The sequence below is a fragment of the Balaenoptera physalus genome (genome assembly GCF_965194825.1).
Source record: "Balaenoptera physalus genome assembly, chromosome: 13".
In the NCBI taxonomy this organism is placed as follows: domain Eukaryota; kingdom Metazoa; phylum Chordata; class Mammalia; order Artiodactyla; family Balaenopteridae; genus Balaenoptera; species Balaenoptera physalus.
In genome coordinates this window covers 32,452,028-32,467,456 of record NC_138892.1, presented here as the reverse complement: position 1 = coordinate 32,467,456, position 15,429 = coordinate 32,452,028, and the positions used below count along the sequence as shown (strand labels likewise).

Below are 15,429 nucleotides of genomic sequence, written 5' to 3'. Positions count from 1 at the left end.
GCACAGGCTCACAAAAAGACTGAGATCTAATCACGGGACTATAGAAGGCTTGCCCTTCCCCCATACCTTACTCTACATTACAAAGGCCTTTTTCCTGCAGTTCCTCTTACACAGTCCATCATATCCATTTTTCAACAAAATTTATAAGGCACACTAAAAGGCAGAAAATGCAGTTTGAAAAGTATTTGAAAGTAGCTTTAACAGGAGTCAGATATAACAGGGATAATCAGGTCAAGAATTTTTAAAGCTATGATAAATATGCTAAAGGCTTTAGTGGAAAAAGTAGACAACATTCAAGAAACAGATGGATAATGTAAGCGGCGAGATGGAAATTCTAAGAAAGAATCAAAAATAAATGCTAGAGATCAAAAACACTGTAACAGAAATAAAGCCCTTGATGGGCTCAATCGTAGACTTGAAATGACTGAAGAAAGACTCTGCATGACAGAAAACGATAAATGCTGCATGATCTCATTTATATGTGGATACTTTAAAAAAAAAAAACTGAGCTCATAGATACAGAAAACAGATTGGTGGATGCCTGAGGAGGGGTGAAGGGGGTCAAAAGGTACAAATTTCCACTTACAAAATGAATATATTGAGTTGGCCAAAAAGTTCATTCAGGTTTTCTGTAAGATGTTATGGAAAAACCCAAACAAACTTTTTGGCCAACCCAATATTATGAAGACATACAGCATGATGAGTATAGTTAGTAATACTATATTGAGCATTTCAAAGTAGCTAGGAGAGTGGATCTTGAAAGTTCTCATCACCAGAAAAAACATTTTTGTAACTCTATGGTGATAGATGTTAACTGGATTTATCATGGTGATTGTTTTGCAATGAGAATCATTATGTTGTACACCTGAAATTAATATAATGTTATCTTAATTATACCTCAATAAAAGAATAAAAGAATCTCTGCACTTAAGGATATGACAATAGAAACTTCCAAAACTGAAAAGCAAAAGGAAAAAAGAGTGAAACAAAAAAACAGAATATGCTAGAACTGTAGGACAACTAAAAATGTGTAAAAATGTGCATAATGAGAATACCAAAAAGGGAGGTGGGGGGAGGAAGGGAGGGAAGGAGGTGGGGAGGAAGGGAAGGAGGGAAGGAGGGTGGAAGGAAGGAAGGATTTGAAGTGATAATAACTGAGAATTTCCCCCAAATTAACGTCAGACACCAAACCACTGATCCAGGAAGCTCAGAGAAGAGAACATCAAGCAGGATAAATGCAAAAAGAAAAAAAAAAAAGACCTCACCTACTCATATCATATTCAAACTTCAGAAAATCAAAAATAAAAAATCTTGAAAGAAGCCAGAGGAGAAAAACACCTTACCTACAGAGGAGCAAAGATGAAAATTACACCTGACTTCTCCTCTGAAACCATGCAAGGAAGAAGAGAATGGGTGGGATGTTTAAAGTGTTGAGAAAAAAATCACCAACCTAGAATTCTGTATCCCAAAAAATTATCCTTCAAAAAAAGGAGAAATAAAGACTTTCTCAGACAAAGAAAAATTGAGGGAATTTGTTGCCAGTAGACCTACCTTATAAGAAATGTTAAAAGAAGTTCTTCAGAGAGAGGGAAAATAATATAGGTCAGAAACTTGGATCTACATAAAGAAAGGAAGAGCATAGAAGAATGAATAAATGAAGATAAAATAAAGACTTTTACTTTTTCTTAACAGCAGTTTTTTCATAATAATAACAGCAACAAATGTATTCAGTTATGTATGCTTAGGTATATGTGTGTGTTTATGTAAGCTTATGCATAAGTAAAATGAGTGACAGCAGTGATACAAGGGACAATAAGAAGGAATTAGGATTATTTTGTTGTTGTAAGGTACTTGCACTACCCATGTAGTAGTATAGTGTTATTTGAAAGTGAACTTAGACTCATTGCAAATGTATATTGCAAACTCTAGGGCAACCACTGAAAATATAGTTTTAAAGGAGCATAATTGATGTGCTAAGAAAGGAAAGAACTTGCTAAAACTTTGAAGCAACCAAGATGTTCAGTAGGTCAGCAGATAAATAAACTGTGGTACATCCAGACAATGGGATACTATTCAGCACAAAAATGAAATGAACTATCAATCCATGAAAAGACATGGAGGAACTTTAAATGCATATTACTAAATAAAAGAAACCAAACTGAAAGGCTACATACTGTATGACTCCCACTATGTGACACTCTGAAAAGTCAAACTATGGGGACAGTAAAGGTTTTGAAGGGAGGGAATAGGCAGAGCACAGAGCTTTTTTAGGGCAGTGAAACTATTCTGTATGATATTGCAATAGTGGATACATGTCATTATACATTTGTCAAAACTCAGGATGTACAATGCCAAGACAATCCTAATGTAAACAATAGACTTTGGGTGATAGCAATGTTTCAGTATAGGTTCATCTATTATAACAAATGAACCACTATAGAGTGGGATGTGTGGCAGGGGACAGGTAATATATGGGAACTCTGTGCCTTCTGTTCAATTTTGCCCTGAACCTAAAATTGCCCTAAAAATAAAATTTATTAATTAAAAAATATTATTATAAACCATACCTCATCCTTCAAGAGCTAGAGTCTCTCTAGCTTTTAACAGGATGCAAACTAATAAACCAGTTCGTAACACAGAAAGCATTCTCTATTGTATTGAACAGTTGGAAAATAGGCAGGGGAAGACAGTCACTCCATTCTTCATTGCAAAAAAGTTATTCTATATTAGCTACAGAGGTAGTTGAGAAAGAGGTCTAGCAATGAAGGAACTAGAAGTGAAATAAGAATCACAAAGAAAAGAAGTAATGTAAGTGTTCTATAGAAACATGAAAAAGGATATAATGAAGGGTGAGACTGAAGTGGCAGCATGGTAATTTTGAAAACAGCAACATAAATACTTCATGCAACCTACTCACTATTTGATGATTATGAATTTTCATTTGTGTCATTTGACTTCTCTAATCCTTTCATCATAGGTATAAAGTGAAAATAATGATGAATATTCTACTCTCCTGGGTTAGGAGCTTTAAAATAGAGAAAACGTGAACTTCTTTGATACAGCATTTATTGAGCAGCACTTTATTTGTGCTCGTATCTGTCTATCTAACTGATCCTGAGTTTCTTGGGAGCAGGGATGATTTGTCCTCTTCAGCTCTCTAATCTTGCCATCTAGCATAGTGTCTGCTGTATAGTGAGCTTAATACATACTCATTAAATACAAGAAGACAGGAGGAAGGGCGGGAGAGAGGGAGGGAGGGGATAGAGGAGGGAAGGAGCCAAGAAGAGAGAACAAGGGATGTTACAAGGAAGAAAGAAGGGAGACAAGGAGGCATTAAGGAAGGATGGAAGGAAAGGAGGAAGTCTGGCTTTAATGATCCAAGAAAGAAAGAGAAAGTGGAACAAAATGTATCAATACCTAAAGTCCTAGTCAAAGTTTTTCGTATATACGAGATAGGGGGACTGTGGTTGAAAGGAGCAAAGATATATAATTGATCTCACAGGTGAATGAAGTAAAGATAAAACGAGAACTTCAAGTGGATGCAAATAATGAGTTATATTTATAGAACTTTGTAATCTTGTGTGCCTAATTGGCTTTAATAGTTTTTTAGTCCATTTACCTCTTCAGGGTTTGGGGGCAATAAATTACAATGCATTTGTCTTGTATCCCTGTAAAAAATATAAACATTTATATATTTCTCTATTCTACAGGAAAAATGAGGCAGCAATTTTGACACATAATAATGTCATTCTATGAGCATGATATTTTTAAATACCATTGTGAAGGAACATATCCTGATTGAATGTATTTTTAGCATTATAAATAGCAGTTTAACAGAAGGTAAAGCAGTACCTGGAAAAACAGATATTCTGTGTCTCTGCCTCTGTATTTCTCACACAGACACACACAGACACACACACACACATACACACACACACACACCCCTTTTCAATTTGTTGATCAAAATAACTAAATTTCTCCAATAGATAATCACCCTCCCTCAAATTTAAATCTAGTATGTTAGCTACTGGTAGTTTACTTATCTGTATCAGTACCTACTCTATTTTCTAACAAAAATAGATATACCACCTATTTTACACAAGTCTGTGTGTTCCTTTCACTCATATTCAAATAAATAAATATTTCTTTTTTCTCATTCTTTCCAGCAGACTCTAAAGTTTTATTAGTTTTGCTGTGACTCTGTACTTTCTTCCTTTATGCACTATTTCTTTTCTTGTTTTATTTCTTACATCTTCCTCTATTCCCTGTTGGAAAGGAGATTACCATCCCTGACTCAAGCACTCATGACCTACTGGACCCAACAGCTACAGCCGATTTAAGTAGGGCCTCAGGCAGTACTGTCACCTTTCTTATTAGGAGGCACATATACCAAAGCTGCAGCCTGGCCCTTGAGAGGAATACCAGATCTGAACTGGGACAAGCTGGGCTGCTCTGTTCTCTATCCTAATGTGATTAATTGCTGCCAGCATGATTTCAGCAAGGGCATCCAGAGAAAAATATGCCCCAGAGTGTCCTTTGCTCCATCTGTCTTTATGCTTTTATTTTCAAATACTATAGAAGCCCCCAAGCTACGTTATAGCTTCTGTGGATCCTTACAAACTGAAATAAATTATTTTTTCTTTATATAAAATGTCTTCGATGAAAAGGTTATGCTTTGTTTTTATTCTGAAGACTCCTACTGCTAGCATCAGTGAGTCAGAAATAAATGTTCTCAAACTGTCTTATTGTGGTTTCTTCCTAGATGCATTTTTCTGTTTGTGTGATACTGCTGACCTCTAGTGTTCAGAACACCAATATTTTCTTTAACTTCACTTGTGTTTAGTATTTTCAAACTTCATGGGTTTGGCTCTTCTTTTAGTGGAATCTGATAAAAATTCTAAGTTTAGTAATAAGCAAATGACTGTCTTTTTAATATAAGTACTGAATCTGAGAATTAAGATTTGGGGTCTTTTTAAACTATGAATTGTTAGAAGAGATGTAAACATTTTCAGTTGTCATCACAGGCACTCCCTTTGAAGCATCTCAAACTGAACATAATCCAAAACCAAACTCCTTATTCCTCTTACAGTCGCCAGCCTGCCATTTGTAAATCTTGGAGTTAACCTTGAATTCTTTACTTCCCTCACCCTGCAAATCCATGAGAAATCCTATGGGTTCTACTGCTGAACACATCAGCATCCAGCCACTATTCACCCTCTTGCCACCGCCCTGTCCCAAGCCACACGCTCCCTCACTGGGATTATGGTGATAACCTTCTAACTGGTCTCTCCCAGGGTACAGCTCTCCTCCTATACGGAGTCTGTTAGCTTTAGCAGCCACCGTACTCCTTCAGAATAATGGAAGGCAGATCGTGGCATTCCTCTGCTCAGAACCTTCAGATGGCTTCCTGGGCTCTCAGAGAAAAGGCTGAAGTCTAGAGATGACAGCAAATGCCCATCTGACCTGCCTCCACAGCCCACCTCTCTAACTCCGTCGTTCACAACACTCCCTTTCTCTCTCTTTCCCTTCCATCCAGCCGCACTGGCTTCTTGGCTATTTCTTAAACAAAGACACTGACCAAGATGACCTGAAAGTTCTCCTCAGCTTGGCTAAAGTTTAGACAGTGTTCTTCCTGCCTCTAGGACTTTGACTTCCCTTTCCTAGTGTTATTCACTTTGCAAAGCATCCAAATGAAAATGTGAACCCTCCATGACCGTTTTGTAACAACAAAGAAGAAAATTAGTGTTTACAAGACTGAACACAGAGGTTGAGAACATAGATTCTAGAATCACAAAGACTTAGGTACAAAAAGGAGCGTTACACTTATTGGCTATTGACTCGAGTTACTGAGAAATTTGGAATCACAGCATTCTCATTTATAAGGTGGAAAGGTAAAATTAATGCATATTTGAAAGAATATTATGAGAATTAATAATATAATTATTAAGAATTAATAATAATAATACATGTAATTCACTTAGCATATGCCTACCATGGAGTAAGCACTCTATAAAGTTTTGCTATTACTGTGGGTGTTATTGCTGTTATTATTTGAAGAATCACAATCAACATATAACACTTCAATAAAATACAACTTTTGCTAGAGATAAAAGTTATTAATAATTATAGTATTATGGATTTTATTATAATTTAATATTCAACTTTAGAAAAATACTAAGGCTTGTTAATTATTAAATGCTCTAATCTGTTTTTCTCCTTAAAAACCATTTTGTTTCATTTTCTGATAGACTGTAATCTTGTTAAAGACAGAGATTGAGTCTCCTTCATTTGATTCAGCATCCTTATCGCCTACTGTGTGTCAGCCATCATTCTAGGCTCAGAGAAATCAATAATAAACTAAAAAGAAAAAGTCCTTACCTTCATGATGCTTTATTCTTAAGGATAAAAACTGGCAATAAACAAACAAACATACAATAGGTATATTATATAGTTAGTGGGATGTCACCAATACCTTGAATAGGAACTGGTTCAGAATAGGCACTCAATTAATATGAATTAAATTTAATTTGATTATGTTAAATTATTTTATTATTACATAGAGAATATGCAGAGGTGTGCTGGAGTGAGTGCTTTCCAGCTCAGGAGAGCCAGTTGTGGGCATTCCTTCCTAATTCTGTGTTCAGTGACTTCGATTTGGTAGCTTTAAATCAACCATGGTGAGAGTTTTTACACTACAGAAATCACCAGTGCTACAGACCGAAGCTGTTTTTCTTGAGAATCAGTTGTCAAACATTTATCAGCACACCACTGGAAAAAGGCTGACAAAGTGTGGAATCTGAATTTTATGCACTTCTGAAAATAAATAACCCTTAATACATCACATTAATACATTAACATATATTAATATAATAGCACGTTAATATGTTAATGTTTCAGAGAGTCAAATTTACAAATTATATAACACAATGCTAGTCTGAAGATGATTCAAAAATATATACTTAGTTAAATGGAGCTATTTTCTCCCAATAATGACTAACCATCCCTTGATTATTCAGGCCCATGCAAGAAGCAATAATGTGCATAACCTATAAAATCAACCAACTAACAAATGTTCTCTCTATAATTTTAAATATAGCTTTTTGATAAAACAATTTGCATTTTGAATAAGAATTTATATAGTATGATGAAAGCAATTTTATATCCTTTAAACATAACCCACTAGCTATGGAGGGAAAAAAGAAGCTTCTGGATGTCAGGAGGGAGCAAATTTCAAATTATTTCCCTGTGGAATGCAGACCTATAGTGCCCTGGGCTAGAAATGTCCCAGGGCCACATGCCTGGGGAGTATAAATTATTAAATCATAATTTTAAAAAGAAAACTAAGAAGGAATCTTTTAAAAATTCTCCTACAACTTATGACTTGGTATTTAATTTTTAATGGTATAATGTATCAAATTTATTTCATTCTTATTGTGTTTTATATATATATATTCCTATTAAAATTGGATATAGGTTTGTTTTTGAATCAAAAATATAAGAAAGGGAAACATTTCTGCATCCTTAGTTATCAGATCTCACAGGAAAGGAGCAAGTGAGTCTGAGAATTATCATTCTCTTCTCAAAAACAACTTCAAACTGTATTTCTAGCCTATGCTCCAGCAGAAATATACAGATTTTATTATACTAAGTTGCTGTTTAATATCAGGCAAAGTAAATATCAGATTAAGTCCTAAGAGTATGGTCACATTATTTCTATTATATTGATCAACAAGTAGTGGTAACCTGTCAGATAATTTCCAGTAATAATAAATGAGTATCATTTATTGAAAACCACCTCTATCCCAGACACAACTCTTAGCACTTCATATATTATCTCTAATGCCCATAACAACTCTATCAGGAAGGTGTTATTACAAATGAGGACATTTATGCACAGAGAGACTAAGTATTTCCTCCAAGGCCAAATGACTAGCAAAAGGCAAAGCCAGGAGCCTAAAAATGTCCTCTGGCTCCAAAGCCCATGTGAGTTTATTGAACTCCTTGGCAATTACCTACTCTTCTTGATAATCACCCTTAATTTGTTCTATGGCAGCTTTTCCCTGGGGGAAAGAACATAAATATCAACTTGGCAATAGGGACAATTATCTTCACAAACACTGCCATCCAAAGCCAACCCAAAGCAGATTGAATTGGAACCAGAAGTTCTCCCAGCCTACTGTGGATGATCTGTTCTGATTAGCTTGCAAATGGTACAAATTGTCCTGAGTTTATGCCAGGAGCAAAGTAGAAGTTGTGGCTTTTATTTTTTCAGGCAGTTTAAACTCCAATTTGTGACAAAATAATTGTAAGTAGAAAGAAACTGATTTCCAGGTCAAATGGCAGCCTCTGGTAAAAGGAGCCAAAATTCATTTTCAAAGGAAATGCTGTCTATAGAAAACTTTTCTTAAAGATAGCATAGATATGTCCTAAGATTAGAGGTGAAAACAAGCTATTTGGATCCCTCAAGTAAATCTAAGAGGATTTAGGTAAAAATGTAAAATAGTCCTATTGTAAGATAAGAAGTTATTCACATCAAAGGAATAAAGGCTTTTAAATAAGAGAAATAAAACACAGCCCCTTAAGTGATAAATGCAAGAGGACTAGTGCCTAATTTTTATAAATGTGCCCTTGTTTATTTGGAAAGTATATTTAGGGGGTTCTTGTGACTTTAGGAGTGGAACATGCTTGCCTGTCGCTCTTCCTGCCTTCCTTTACCCAAATATTGGCAAGCATAGCAGTAAAGAGAGGTTTATCAAACTTTTCCTTCAGTGGTACATTTCTAAATACTCTATGACTCACGTACACATTCAACAAGCAGTTTCTGTAGAGTTTAAGTTTTGCCTGTGCCATTGTGTTTGATTCATTTGAAATTTACTTCTTGTGTGATATTAGGGATCCATTGTCTTTTTTTTCTTTAGGGATACTCAATTTCCCAAAACATTTATTTAATAACCTCTTCTTTCTCTACTGATCTACAATACCATTTCTGCCATATGTCAGATTTACATAGATAGGTAGGTTGGTTTTCTAGGCTCTCTGTTCTCTTCGATTTTGCCTCAGATATCATAATAATGTCAATAATATGCTGTAGCAGATATAAAATATAGTTTTATAATATTAGATAGCTTTAGAGCAAATCGTGATATATGACAGGCACAGCCCCACACTTTATTCTTCTCTGTTGGTAGTATCTTGGTTATTCTTAAGGCTTTGGAATTTCATATTAGTTTCAGAATAAGCTTGTCAGGTTTCATGAAAAAAGTCTGTTAGGATTTTGATTGACATGATATCATGACTAGGTCAATTTGCAGACAATTGACATTTAACATATTGTGTTTGTCTATCCATGATTATGGTATAGCATTTCATTTATTTTTTTTAGGTGTTGTTAGTAACTTTCAGTAAAGTTTTACAGATTTATGCATGAAATTCTTGCCCATTCATGAGTCAGTTACTTAAAATAAATTTCTTTCTCTTTACACACACACACACACACACACACACACACACACACACACCCCATTGGTCATGTTTCTCTGGAGAACCCTAATAAAAATTTTGGTACTGAGAGTGGCTCTGTGGGAACATAACCTAAGGATACGTTTTCTGAATTGGTTCTAGGGTTTCTGCCCTTGGATCTCTAATCTAATTAGTTTTAAAGGCACTAATTACTCTATTTCTAGCAGTAGAGCATTAATAATTAATGGTGTGACATGGCAATAGAAATATGCAAAAATGTCACCATTGGATACTCATAATCAAACACTTCCATGGGGCAAGGATCTAGGTGACCATGTATATGATACTTTTGAGCATTTTTGTCAAACTAACAAATACAATGAGATTGGCTGGTTGTTCCTAATGTCACTGAACAAAATGAAAAAAAGAAAAAAAATGAACTCAGGAAATTGAATATTTAAAAACAAACAAACAAAAAAGGAACAAAAAGTACCACTCACCATCCAGTTATACTAAGGGTTAAATCACAACCCACGGCAGTCACCCACTGACAGAGCATGCCCTGAGAGGAATTCAGGATGGAGAAAACAGGATGAGACATTCTGAGCTTTGGAATAAACAGACCCCTAGATAGTTAGATATATATCTCAGGAAGAACTTCAATAATCCCAGATTCTTGCATCTTCCCATACATAGAAAAGCAGTAAAATCATTTGTTCTTTGTGATTAGCAGTAATCTTTTACTAAGATATATGCATGATTGATTACGTTTTTTCTAACCAAAAAATTCATATTATATACTGGCTTCTCCCCTGCTTCTTCAGAGCTGGTTACTCAGAGGTACTGAGAAGCTATCTCCCAGGTGATAGTCCTCAGTAAGACCCTGAATAAAACTTAAACTCACAACACTCATGTGCATTTTTCTTTACATTGACAAATTCCTAGCTCATACATCACATAGAAAGTGAAACCTGAAAGTTTCTATGTCTGCCTCCAAAGAAGGCTCTTTATTTGTCATAGGCACAGGGTTGAGAATGCTGGAAAACAAACCTAAAATCTCATCCTGGAGTGACTGAATTACAATGCAAATTGAATTCACAGGCTCACAGGGTATTTACTGTTACAATTATGGCATTGATTGCGAAGGAACATAATCCTGAAAGTTGAAATAGGGACATATAGGAAGACTTTGATGAAACTGGGAACCATAAGGAAGTATGCTACACTCCAAAGTAACTGCTTGAGTTTTCTAATTTATACAGACAAAAGTCCAAGGAATATGTGTGGGAATGAATTTTAAAGATGTGGAATAATCATGGAAGGAACATAGAATTGGATCAAGCCAAATTTGTTGATATGGGCCCACTAAGCAGATGTTCTGCACTTAGTTGCAGCTTGGGAAATTAGAAAGGGTTCTAATTGGTTGGTTGGTTGGTTGGTTGGTTGGCTGGTTTATATATGGACTAAAAGGTAGTCCAGAGTGAGCAAATCTAGAGTGAGTCCAGACCTGCCTTGATTTATTGTAGAAGAAGGGATTTAAATGTTTAGAGAGATTGGAGTGTTAGAGTACATTTGTCACTTAAAATCTACTCACCCACCCTGGAAGGGTCCCAGAGCCACCTTTGTGTCCTCCCAAAATTCATATGTTTTTGAACGCCTAACCCCCAGTGCCTCAGAATGTGACCTTATTTGGATATAAGGTCTGTACAGAGGTAATCCAGTTAAAATTAGGTCATTTGAATGGGCCCTAATCCAACATGACTGTGTCCTTATAAAAGAATAAATATGAACACAGAAACACACATTAAGGGAAGATGATACGAAGAGACACAAGGAGAAAACAGTGATCTATAAGACAAGAAGACAGTCCTGCAATAGATCCTTCAGAAAAAACCAACCCACTGACACCCTGATTTCAGACTTCTAGCCTCCAGATTTGTGAGACAATAAATTTCTGTTGAGTCACTCAGTTTGTGGTACTTTATTATAGCAGCCCTAGCTAACTAACATACTAAACACCCAATAAATGCTATTTTTATTATTATTTTTATTACTGTTGCATTTTGAAAAGAGTAGAATCATTGAACACCAGTGAAATTCATTGAAAGTTTTTGTATGTGCCAGATAAGCAACTGCCCAACAGTGGCGCTGTGGAATTTAAGCTTAAATGCACTCCTTGTATGTTTAGGAGTCAGTAAGCATTGCATCTTGCTGGCTTCCAAATGTTTGGTTGTGTACTTACCTTTATCATCCCCTATCTTTTCTTATTTTGGGGTTTGTTATCTTCTTCCTTCCTGGTTACTGGTTTACCCCCATTTAAACCAAGTGCCCTTTCTCTAAATCACAAACATTAAAACAAGGTTGATTAATGCCACTGTCTGACTTGGTCCTTTAGACAAAGTTTATCATAATAAAAATGTACATTTTTTCAGGAATTATACATGTACACATTCAGAAGAATCACATTCAAGCCTTCCTTTATATTTTCCTCTTTCCTCATTGATTCTTCAGCATTTGGCATGCAATGCAGATACACACTGAGAATCTGTACTTCAAGAAAGAGATCTTGAATTTCCTTCTTTGAACCCCTCCTTCTTCGGCACTAGTTGAAAAGTTTTAGAAGGACACAGATCTGTCTGTTAAATGGAATTATAGGCTGTTTCCTATCACCTTCCATCTAGACAGCTTTTCAACTCAGCTCTTTTCTTACATCCCTCTCAAACTATCTTACCAACATATTTTGCTGACACAGTTTTCATTTCTATCTGCTCTATCTGTAAAAACACCAGTGACTATAACCTCAAGTTTTTGCAAGTGTGGAGACAGAGCACCATTAGAAGCCAGAAACTAGGGTTTATTATTCCACAAGCTGGAATCACACCATATAAAATGTTTTAAAATAAAATATTTCTAAGAACCCTGATTGCCTCCCTTCCCCAATAAATATTGAACAAGAAGCTACCAATAACCACAAGATGCATGCAAATATAAATACAGGGTGTTCTAAAGTCTTAGTGAAGTTCTGAGCCTTCATAAACTCAGAAGTATAAGTGTTACAAACTTAGAAAAACATCATTTGAAAGGTTAATTACTTATACTGCTCTCATATTTTTTTTTTCTTAATTGGGGTATAGTTGTTACATTTGTAAGCATTTATACTTCTGGAGTTTACTGAAGCCTTAAAAGCTCACTCTAGACTTTGTGGATACCATGTTATTAATTCACTTTTTTTTTTCCTTTTACAAGTTCTTTTCTCCAGTATGATCATATAATTTTTGTTTTCATGGTAGGAAAGTGTTTATTTTTCAGTTTTGAATGTAGCACATTTCAGCAGATAGATTTTGTAGTTGCCAATTAAAAGACATTGTTCAGCAACTGCCCTGAATAATAAACCAATCTTTGTCTCTTTCTACAACACATTGAAGTGTATTTCTATTAGAATTCCTCTCATACTCACCACCAAACTGTAATCCTGGGACTTCATTGAATTTGTTTACATTTTATCTGTAACTATCACCGACGCCCAGCTTAAAATCTAGGTAAAGAAAGAAAATGTGAGGTTTCTTCCTTAAAGAATATTGCAAAATAGAAATCAAAGGCACAGTTTTACTCCTCAATCTGTGCAATCTTAGTTTACAATTAAAGAATGATTTTAATTGTCAAACTTTTAAATTTTATTAAATGTTTGTGGCAATGCACTGAATGAATTCCAGACCTATATAAATACACAGGCAGCTGTTTGTAATTTGCATTTTTATCAGTTTTGAAAGAGCACAATGTACTTCCTGCATCTTATTTTCAGAATTTGCAATTATCATCTTTGGCTATCCAGTATACAGTATGGAGTACTTGAGTTATCATTCTTTGAATTTTCATTTTGATTGTAAACCAGATGATCTCTGGCACTTTTCTCTTTTCTCATTTTTCTCTTCTTTCAACCTCCAGGTTTACTTGCTCCCATTTCTTCTTGGCTCTAATAATAAAATAGAAAAAATATTTCAATTATTTTCTTTTTCAGGGTACCAAAAATTTGCATTTCTTTTGCTAATCACTTACCATAAATCTAAAGACAAAACAAAAACTAAGCTTATTGTTCTAATTCATAAATTTTCAGAATGCCATTCAAACTAATTCCACTTCTTTCTGAAGCCTGCTAGCTGTGATTTGAATTTAGATGGAGGGGTGGAGAGGAATGGAAATAATACTACAGTATATAGAAGGCTGCGCCATGGGGCACCCAGAATGAACAGAATGAATGTTCCCTCCTCTGGAGAAAGGCACCTCCAGTCACACCAGCTGTATGCCTATCAGAAAGGACAGGTGGCCTCAAGGAAAGGCTGACAACGACATCTCTAACTGCCTTCAGCTCCTTTCCTCGATTCCCGCAGACACATTTTCCTCTCTTATTGCATTAGCCTCATAGCAGCCAACATTGTCCCAAAGACTCCTCTCACCCAGTTACACTTCTGAGGCCTTGGCTCCAGATATTCCTTAGAGGAGTAGACTAGTGGCTCTCTCCAGCAGTCCACCTGTCCCCTGGGAAACGCTGAAATCTCTCCTTTGTGCCCTAGCAGGAAGTGCAGGGGAGGAAGCACAGCTACTCTTTCTCTCCCTATTCTGGTGATGACAACAACAACCGGAAAGGATAAGAGTTTAGGGGTTACACATTTCCCAGCAAAAGCTCAGGTAAATAAGAAAGCTAACTTTATTTTGTTATAATTCTATTTAATTTCTTGATTCTAAATTCCCATTCTGCCTGATGTGGAAAATTTGCATATAAACTTAGTCCCATTCAGTGCTTTCTTAGCTACTTCACATGTATATGTCAATCACATTCAGATTTGAAATTCTGAGGGTTTTTCTCCCTCCGCTACCTTCCTGCTGCTTATCCTAATTTCTAGGGTTGGGACTGGGGAGGATGGTTCCTGCTGTGTGACAGGTAGGAAAAGAATGTCCTCTCAACAGTCTTGGGTTTCAACAAGGTCTGGGTCCTGTACTGGTGAACAGTGGCCCAGATAACATAGTCTAAGGTTTCTCAGGCTTTAATGTGTATCCTAATCACCTGGGGATCTTGTTAAAATGCAGATAATGATTCAGTAGGTCTGAGATGGAGATTCCACACTCCTAACAAGCTCCCAGGTGATATCACTGCTGGTGGCCCTCAGACCATACTTCACGTAACAGGGGTTTGATCAGTGGATGATGGCTTGGTTTCTAATCGACTTCCTGGCACAGCAAACGGTAATCTCAAGAGGCTCTGTCTCCAGCCCTCTTGCGTTAGACATGCCTCGTCCTCCCCACAATCCCACCACCAGATGGCGTTGAGAAACTCTCTCCAAAGCTTCCCCCCTAGATTGCATCTGGGAAGTACAATGCAGAGCCTCTTTATACTCAGATTCTTAAAATTTCCAGAGGAATTCTATCATTGACCTTTCTATCCCTGAGCCCTGGCATAGCTGGAGGTGGTAGGAGAAGGGGAGGAGGGAACTAGTACTGCGTAAATGGCTTCACAGTTTTTGCTCTCTTGCTGTCTCTCCATACCCTCCTCCTTACTCTTCAGATTGAAAGAAAAGAGCAGTTTTGTTGGCTCACATCCCCTGTCACATCCCTTTTCCTGTGGCATACGTGGATGGTACATGCTTCATACTCTGAAGTGACCCCTCCTTTCTCCAAATCCTTTGGTGATTCATGTTTCACTGTGTGGGATGGGAGGGGAGAAGGCTGCTGCAATACAAGAGTACTCACTGGGACAGGGGCAGGGGGGTGAGAAGCACATCCTTTAATGCTCCAAATAACATCCCACCCACAAGGAAACCATGGGAGAAAAAGATGTGACTTGACAATTGGTAGTTTAATCTAGGATTTTCATTGCCTTTTCACCTCCTTCCCCCCAAAATTAAGTGCAACCCACGTGAAATGAAGAGGAAATATAATCAATTAAATAGTGCCACAGCAGAGTTTTCTTGCAGT

At 36.4% G+C, this 15,429-nt stretch overlaps 1 protein-coding gene across 1 annotated transcript in view; it reads right to left on the bottom strand.

Moving 5' to 3' along the window:
- Window positions 1–1,738: 1,738 nt before the first annotated feature.
- The window catches only part of LOC309640369 (uncharacterized protein C12orf50 homolog), a 42,996-nt gene continuing 29,305 nt past the window's right edge, over window positions 1,739–15,429 (bottom strand). Inside the window, exon 12 of the mRNA XM_082419036.1 lies at window positions 1,739–13,432. Coding sequence (XP_082275162.1) covers window positions 13,407–13,432 — 26 coding nt within the window. The 3' untranslated portion in view covers window positions 1,739–13,406. The remainder of the gene's footprint in view (window positions 13,433–15,429) is intronic.